Raw genomic sequence first — 9,433 nt, forward strand, 5'->3', positions numbered from 1 at the left:
TGGGTTAATGTTTAAGCTTTGTACATAGGTTAATTTTATTTTGTTCAGTGTTTTTAACCCCAGTTTATTGATCGTTTTTTGTCCAAGACCAACGTAAAAACGTGGGCTGGAGAGCTGATACGACAACGTTGCTGAGAGGAAGAGGCCTAAAAAAGTAAGTCTATTATCACTTTACTTAACATTAAACATATGAAAATATTGGCCTGCTAATATTGCCATTGAGTGTGCACTATTTTTATTTCCTTTGGTATGTTACAACATTAATGAGAAGGCTTTTTGGGTTGTTTTTTTTAGGCCCCGTTGTATAAAGTTTGAGAGGGTGGCTGCTAGTTGTTGTTAATGACTTCAAAGTCCGATGGCCTGCTCTTTTTGATGCAGCTCAGGTAAATATTTGATCATTAAATGGTTTGCAGTATGTACTATGTTGATGGAAATTTCCTGCATTTTAAAAAATTGTCCCTGTTGTTTGTCTTTACACTCACAGATAAACCAAGAGTTCAGAAGAATCACAACTCTCAATCTGGAGACAACATTCATGGCAAAACTGGACCAGTACATCCCGAAGATAATGTCCTTGCTGTCAGCAAGAGGAGGAGCTGCAAAGATGAGTATTCAGTGCATAAAGAACCTGCTGCTTGAGGTATGAATAAACCTTGTCTTACAGTATACGTGGTTCCAGTATCACCGCAAAGGTGGTCAGAAATAGAATTTCAAATAACTGCTTACATTGCTGATTGTCTCCTTTATGCGTTAAAGTCAACTGTTCTGAGTCCAAATACTTACAAGGACAAATATCAGATCAGGTGTTTTTTATGGCTTAGTTATTTGCTCCCAATTGGACAGGGAAAAAATCTTCAGTTAGTACATAACTATAAATGCTTAAGCAGAGCACAACTTAATTGTAAAATGATTTTTCTGTTGTTTCATTATTGCAATCTTTAAAATGATAAATTTAACATACACAATTGAGATCGGTAATTGGTATAGGCCAGGCATTGGAAACATCATCCTTCACTCTCTTTCCTAGTGATGTTATTACAAAAAGCTCATCTTCATTGAGGTTAAATTAAAAAACATTATAAAACACTTTTTTATTTTTCTTATTCACAGGATGATTCTGAGGAAAGAAGGAGAGAGATGGCTATCCGTGGCTTAGTGGTGTATCTCAGAGAAAAGGAGGAAGATCTCTTTAAAGATCAGTTGGTAGGTAAATGGAAAACTTAATTTCATTGTATATTCTTTGTTTTACTGCTATTTTTAAATTGTATTGCGTATAAATACTAACTTTTTTTTCTTAACTACTTACGCCAGGATGGTGGAGGAGATGAAACGGATAAAGTGATGAAGATTGTCGTTACCAGAGGTGCCACAACATCTGATCCAGCCAATGCAAAGATTGTGCTTGAGGGAACAACAGTCCTTGAAGACCTGGACGTACCCAGAGCATGTGCCATGCTAATGGGGCTAATCTACGCTCTCAACCTCAGCTACCCAAAAGAACTGAAAAACACTTTGGAAGTATTTCAAAAGATACTCCTTGAGCTGGATAGTCTGAAAGCCAGTCCGAAAGTACTGTCTCTCAAAAATAGACTGCTTTTTGTGATGTTCTACTGTTTTAACCTATTGAGATGTCGTCAATCGCTGCCCTTACCTTAATAACAGGGGTAGGCTAACCAGAAGCAGATCAGAAAATGTGATGCAGTTTGAGTGTTTTATAGTTGTGTTTATTACAGTATTACATTTCAATTTTTTTGGTTTTGATATGAATCAGATATGTAGCAAGTTACTTGGAAGAAAAGCTTTGACATTCAAGAATAGATGAAGAAATTTGATGTGCCTTACCGATACTGACAACAAAAAAATATATACATTTTATTTTCTACTCTGTTGTTGTGAAATGGAGTACTGCATTCAGTTCAGGGGATGAGTAATCCAAAATCCACAGTAATAATTACAACATGTTAATCTTGTTTTACATTGTTCAAGGGCAATAACCTGGTAAAAGCCTTCAGATGTGAAGCTTCACACTCATTTGGGTGTGGTTATTTTTTGATTTTTGTTTAATTATTGCTAGAAGTGGGCATATTTTTTTGTTCAAAATGAGGAAAATCATTCATTGTTTCAAAACATTTGTTAATACTAGTTTTCTAATAAACATTTTGCTCAATGAAGAGGACTTTCAACGTGTAATTTATTTTAACTTATGTACATTAGGTTACTAGAACTAAAAAAAAGGGATAACATACAGACTTTTATAAGCTGAATCAAGGCAAAATAAATGAGTTGGATGAACCTAAATAGACTTAATTGACGACTTAAAAACGCCAAAATGTTTTAATCAGAATTCAGTTGGTTTAACTTATTTAACCTTGTTGAGGACAAGAAATGTCATGTTGGTTGTACTAGACTACCTCTTGTGGGATTAACTCAATAATGAGTTGAGTTGAGAGTACTTAAAAAAATCTATGCAAATTGTTACCTTAATTTTATTAAGTTTAGCCAATGTATTATTTTTTAGAGTGTATAGTCGTAAGGAATTTATTCTCAATTCCCATTTTTTTGTATGTGTTATAACCAGCATAATTACTTTACTGCAGTAGTGATCACATTTATCTCACTGCAAAACTGACAGACTCAGTTTTCAAGGTGCAAAGTTTGGTTTAATACCATATATTCTGTGTATAATATTGTCAAAAACAATTCACAACAATAAATGATTTGTTGAATGGTGCTCCCTGGAGATAAGCCATAGTAGTTTTGCATTTAAAAGAGGAGCATTCAAATAGTTAGAACATTAATTTTACCTAAGTAAAGTAAGTCCCCATCTCGGTGCACGAGTGAGCATTACTATGAGAGTCAGTTACTTTGTTTGCTTTGAGTTACACAGCGTGGGTCATCTGAGATGAGATGTTTTAGAAATGCACAGTTTCAGGTTCACAGCGGGGAGTTTCCGAGTACAACCCGACTCCGGAGCCACCGGGGAGCTCTACTGGAGCAGCTCAAGGTTTAATGCTGCGCTCAGGCACATCTCGCTCAGTGGCTTGAAAGACGTTTCCCCCAAAGCGTCAGTGTGGAGGTACAAATCCAACAGCGTGTTCTTGCATGTCTGGAATATCATTTTTCATTCATACCAAATCCTCGGAGTGGCACCTATTTTTCATACATTTGTGTCGACTTTGTTCTGGTGATCCAAATCACACACACTCCCAACAGGAACAGCTGTGTGTGTGTGTGTGTGTGTGTGTGTGTGTGTGTGTGTGTGTGTGTGTGTGTGTGTGTGTGTGTGTGTGTGTGTGTGTGTGTGTGTGTGTGTGTGTGTGTGTGTGTGTGTGTGTGTGTGTGTGTGTCCAGCCAAGGGACCGGAGCCATCTCAAAGCAGCTGCGCTTCTCTTTCAGAGAGGTGGCCTCACATACATGGGGACAAATTAATCATGTATAAGCCGCAAATATTAGTCCGATACGTCTGTTCATAATAGTCTGAAAAATTAAGAAAAAAAAATGACAAACCTCTTTTAAACCAAGAGCTAAATTCATAAAATGATTAAAATCATCAATTCACACAGCAAGCATCTCACTCAGCCAGCTATTAAATGGTTTATTCTATAATTGAGCAGATGATGCATATATTATAATCACAGTCAATATTACAATAACCATATGACTGAGTGACTTGTCCCCCCCCCCTCCCCTCCTCCTCTCTCTGAGATGGTCACTGCTGAATTAAGCGCACTTGAAGCCTGATTATGCATTCTTCCGTAATGCGGCCTTCACTGGCCACTAATTTAGAAACACAATCTTCCCCAGGGCTTCTTTCTGCTTTGCTTGGTATACATACACATTCCCATATAGATGATTCACCTCCTCTTCCAAAGGCAAAGGGGGGCTGTGAACAAACTGGCAGGTCCTACAGGGTCAGGGTTTTGGACCTCCACATTCCTGCTGGCGGGCCATGCTTTCACACTGAACCAACCCAGAAAGGGGCGGCCGCTGCACTGCAGGCAAGACGAGCCCTTCTCTTCTGGTGTCAAACCAAATGTAAACTAATCTGTCAACCTAAATGTGCACAGCTCAGTATTCTGCATGTCTAACAGACCCGAGGGGAGGAAGTCATATACTATACAGTATCTAGCAAAGACAAGAGCAAAGCCAACTAAAAGGCCTGGAAAGAAAATGCATGAGCAGCATGTGTGACGGGGGTAAGAACATGCAGGCCAATCAGAATCTAATCAGTTCATCCTACTGCACAACTGAGAATTATGTATTAAACCTCAACATAATGTGACAACCTGTGGTTAGTTAGAAACATAATTGTGCAAGTTGGTGAGAATTGTCATTAAAAATCAAACAGAATCTATAAGTCCATGAGCAGATGGATAGAAAAATACTGATCCTTCCAATACCACATATGTCTCATTTTATTATGTTTGTGTATCTAATAAAATAGAAAAAATGCAATTTATTACCAATTGTCACTATATTTTAATTTGATTAGTTAATTAGATTTTTAAAATTATTATTTTTAATATGCATTTCAGCTTGGTATTGGTGATACCAGCAAAAGTTTTATTTGATATTAGGCGTAGACCACTGATAAAGGACAGCACTAGTAAGCTCTAAATGTTGAAAGTAAGTCTCATGATATGTGTACGAACCCCGACAAAAATGTTTGTAAAATTTGGGCTGGAGGAATTTGCAAAATTTACTTGAGATTTGCCTGAAAAACAAAGAAGAAATTGTGAAGTTTTGCCACAAGGAGCTCAGAGGAAAAGTACAGAAGCTGCTGGATGAGGATCCCAACTTGGACAAAATCCAGATTGACATGTTGCAGGCTCATCTCGTACACTTTGTGTTTCACAGACTGAGAAGAGTTTGAGGTCCAGTTTACACAACACAATTTCAAGTGAAAACGCGTAATTTTTGTGTTTTGTTTCAGAAAAATGCTGCTTTTACATGGCAGTGTTTTGAAAATTATGTCAGTTTATGTGATGTCGTTAGCATGCCAGGCCACTAGTGGGTGCTGTAGTTTGTTTTCGTGATGAAACCACACACACACACACACATGCTTGGAAAGCAAACACTTTAAACAAGCAATTCAGAAAGTTACATTTTCTCCCATTTACATGGAGACAGAGGAGGAGCATTTTTGAAAAGTTCCACCTTGGGAGCCGTTTTCAAATCGTTGGTTTTGAGAACCGTCGTCTTGTAAATAGAGGTCAAAAATGCAAAAAAGGGTTTTATGTTTTCAGTTGAAATGGAGGCTGATATGTAGTGGAAACATCTGAGAGGACTATGAAACCTTTCAAATCAATTGAATCTGGTAAGTTCCAGTTGGTCATATGCCTCGGGAGAGTTTTGGACAAATGACAACATGCATCAACGTATTTGTGACCAGCAGGCTATTTAAAAAAAAAAAAAGAAGTCATGCACATTTTTTTCAACATGTTCAAAATTCATTGTGCATATATGCAAAGTCGTGGTGTGAGGAAATCCCTGAAACAGTGCAATATGTTTTGAAAACTCCTTTGCGATGTTCATTAAGATGACATTTCCCATCAAAACAATGTATTTACAGACTTTTATGACCCATTTCTCTCATTTGTGAAAGTATTTTTGAGATGCGACGACTCTGGCCAGCAGTACCTGACCCCTGGGACTCCCGTGGTTATTTGTGTGTGAAGTTCCAGTGTAGGTGCAGAGAACGTGGCACATTTGTGCTGTTCGGATCTCATCTGACAGAGCGGGGAAAAAATGTTGGTGACAAAACAGTGATGATTTGTGCAGATGTGAACAGTCCTCAGGGAGGCCCTTTTGCACATGCGCTTCATTGATTTCCCAACTGAGGGGAACTGTGGAACCAGAGGTTAGACCCCAGCGCCCTCGTGCAGATATTTCCCCTTTTAGTAACATGGGTTGTACACAGTTGCAGCAGAAAGCTGAAGTGAAGTATTACACTGTCCACGTATGTCAACACCCGTGTCCACCGGCCTTCTTTTTTTTCTTTTTTTTTTAGAATGAGCCTTTAAAGTGAGGAAGGAATTTCAGAGCCAGATAGATGGCTACACTGATGGATCGCTCGATGCAATTCCAATAAGTAACCCCTGACATCCCCTGGTTAGTCTGTAGTGGTTCAGAAAAGCTATTGGTTTCTCTTCTGGTAACGGGAATTAGATGCTACTACATCACTCGGCCCACACTGTCAGCCCAGAAGTGGCGTGCGACTGTCTCCCTGCACATTTATCATGCCTTTACTGCTGAGGGATGGCAAGCAAGGCCGTGGAATAAGAAAGAAGAAAACATATAATTTTAATGGCATCTGGAATTGACTTGAGCTGTCAGCACCACCACGTCGAGTACTGTTCATTGGACCAGTAGTTTAATATCGTGGCATATTCCATCAATGTCGTTCCTCTGTTCAAAATGATCAATCTGTTTGTCAGTCTGCAAGGAAATCTCACACTCTAAAGTGGGATTTTCGTCATTCAGCAATACTCGATTAATTCCCAAAAAAGGTCGCATGTGCAGAGAAAAAAAAAATTAAAAAGCGTATTCATTTTACCAGCGGTAGAAAAATGCAGCAGTAAATAGAAACTTAGAAACTTTTTTATGCTCAGAGGGTTTGAAAACAAAAGAGTAAAGTGCTGACGTGTCGGCCACTGTATGTGTCCCCCGTACAAGAGACGGGATTGATTTATGAATCCACCTCCTTCTGCCCCGGGGGTATCGATAGACCACTCGTCACACTGCAGCTCGGAGTCCGTATTGATTGGGCTGTATTTCAGGGTTGAGGGGCTGCGACCTCAGATCCTGTGTTGGACTGAATGCCTGGACCCCCGTAATGTCAAAGGTCTCACATAGCCCCTTATCCCACTTTACAATCCTCCTGTTGTTCATGAGGTTCATTCCAGCTGATCGTTAGTGGTGAGACACTTGGATGGATACTTTCAAAGATAAATCGCAAATAATTACCGTTTCAAATGTGTGTGTGTGTGTGTGAATTCAGTCTGCTATTTTGTCTAAAAAAGGAATAAATGTATAAAAATATAATTTTGTGAAATCTTTCACATAAAATGTTGAAAGCTGTTGGGATCCAGGTGAAATAAAAAGCGCAACTTGTCTCGTGTTAATAGTTAGATGTCTTTGAGATATATAGTATGTATTTATAATAAAGTCTGAAACTGTCAACATTTTGCACACGGTGCAGTATAGTAATCAATCAGTAACATTGTCCATTTGATGTTATTACGTAAACATTTTTTATAGTATTTTTGGTGTATACTTGTTTCAAAATCACTGAATAAAATAAATTGCTCAACAAAGCTAATCAGTCTCCAATATTGTTACAAAAAGAGTTTTCCTGTTTAGGCTTAATGTGATAATAGTTTATCTTTCATATATTTCTTCTAATTCTGAATCCTCATTTTTATTGTGGGAAAGGAGTTTTATGAGAAAGTTTGATTTGACTTAGTACAGTTAATAAAATGTTTAAAGGGTAAAATGTATCCCCCTGACCCCCCAATACCGCTAACCATTGAAACTAGAATCTAATGTTTTTACATCCCAAAAATACTTTCAAAAGTTTCTGGAACTTTGGTGGAGTCTGAAGTACTGAAGATGTCTGATTGGACTTGTCATACTGAATTGTATTCGCCGTATTTAAAAAGTAAAAATAAAAAACTCTGCACCTGTCTTTCAACACTTTTTTAAATGTTATTTTTAAAACCATTATGCACTGTTCAATTGAATACTGGAGTGTTTTGAATCTGTGACAATAACTTGTCTCCTTTCCAGTGTTGTCCTGATGAACCTCTTCACGATACAATAAATCAAAATCAAAAACAGCCAGTTGGATATCCTCTCATGTTCCATATATAGTATCCTGACTTTGCTAATTTGTCTTTGTTCATGATTTTCCACAACTGCAAATATGAACCCATAAGTAAAAAAAAAACTAAACTAAACCTGCAATTGAAAATACAGGATTTTATGATTTATTTTTTTTTAAATGCAGCGTCGCAACATATTCTGCTGCAATAAAGAAAAATAAACTATTCACACAAATAAAATTAGCTGTGAAGTTAAAACAGGCGCAGGTGAGGCAGCCTCAAAATCTATACGGAAAAAGAGGTGTTAAGTCAGCACCTATAGTCTGTGTTATATATTGTGGTCTGTGTGTGCTCTATAATCACATGTAAATATGCCTATTTATATATGCCTGCGTGTTTACATGTGTCGGTGTGGGTGCAGCTGCTTCCCTGTGCTTTGCATAATGAAACCTGCTTGAAATATTGCAGGTTTGGAGCGTTTTGCTGGGTTTTTTTTTTTTTTCTTCCCCTGTTTGCGTTGGCATGTGCAAGAACGGCCCTGGAAGTGTGACAGGTGAAGCCTCCACCTGGCCCCGCTGGGTCCACCTGCTCCCTCGCTGGCAGGTGACGGTTGCCATAGGGAGCGGGCGGGCCGCGGAAAAGGGCGTCATTTCGGGGGGCAATCTGGAGGACCATGGGTGAGCACTTAGTTCCTCGGGGCTGCTGGCATCTGTCGGAGCTTGGGGACTGGCACAAAAAGGCAACACATAATTACCTTCATTATCTCACCTGGCATCCCGAGTCGGGGTGGGACCATATTTTTCTATTCTTTAACGGCGTGCAGGTATTAAATATGAGGGTGTGCATCCGTCTGCCGTTTGCTTCTGTGGTGTATTTCTGTCTCGGGCTCATGTTTCATTGGAGCGCCTCCTCGGAACACCCCCACTCCCCCCTTCTTTCATGTCGGTGCCATTATAGCTCCTATGACTGTCTCCACTTCTCTCTGTATGTGTTTTTCTGCACCTAAAGCCTCTGAACACAGAAGCCTCCACTGACAGCATATGTTTGCACTGGCTGGCCCACGTGATCAGGAGGAATCCCGCATGTGGAGCTGAAAGCACGTCCTGTTTTCTTTTTTTCTTTTTTTTCTTTTTCAGAGACACTGAGTAAGAATGGTAGAAAAAAAAATGATGAGAAGATGACTAATAGCTGGGAAATTCACGATGGTTTGTTTATGTGGGTTAATTTTGCAAACATATGCAAGGATTTGAAATGCTGTGGTGTGAGTGTTGTGATATATTTATAGATTTTAGGTGATTATGTGGAGAAAACACGAGCTGAGCATCTCTGTGGGTGAAAAGCTTCAACGTGATAGAAGTCGATTCATAAGCCAGTAGTTACAGCACGAATTTCAAAAGAGGGTGCCACACTGCAGCTATTGACGAAAGATGCCAGTAAATTCTAAATTCTCAGTGAAGTGGGGTAAGGGGCGTGGGAGGGGGGGGTATGGGGAAACCCCCATGAACCAAACAAAGCCCACAGAGATTTTCGGTTTCCATGAAAGTGGGCCTCGCAGTGGTGGCAGGACGAACGGCATCTCTCCTCACGAGCGAGGCGTGGGTTAGATCAGA

At 39.2% G+C, this 9,433-nt stretch overlaps 1 protein-coding gene across 1 annotated transcript; it reads left to right on the forward strand.

The window, feature by feature from the left end:
* Positions 1-318: 318 nt before the first annotated feature.
* Positions 319-8,972, forward strand: LOC308139576 (uncharacterized protein; the record flags this gene model as incomplete). The annotated part of the gene is made up of 6 exons (XM_080509036.1): positions 319-383; positions 485-640; positions 1,111-1,203; positions 1,312-1,569; positions 8,355-8,500; positions 8,960-8,972. The coding sequence occupies exons 2-6, from the start codon at positions 536-538 to the stop codon at positions 8,970-8,972; spliced, it is 615 nt and encodes a 204-aa protein (XP_080365162.1). The 5' UTR covers positions 319-383; positions 485-535.
* Positions 8,973-9,433: the final 461 nt, after the last annotated feature.

The sequence above is a fragment of the Blennius ocellaris genome, assembly GCF_963422515.1.
Source record: "Blennius ocellaris genome assembly, chromosome: 14".
Lineage (NCBI taxonomy): Eukaryota > Metazoa > Chordata > Actinopteri > Blenniiformes > Blenniidae > Blennius > Blennius ocellaris.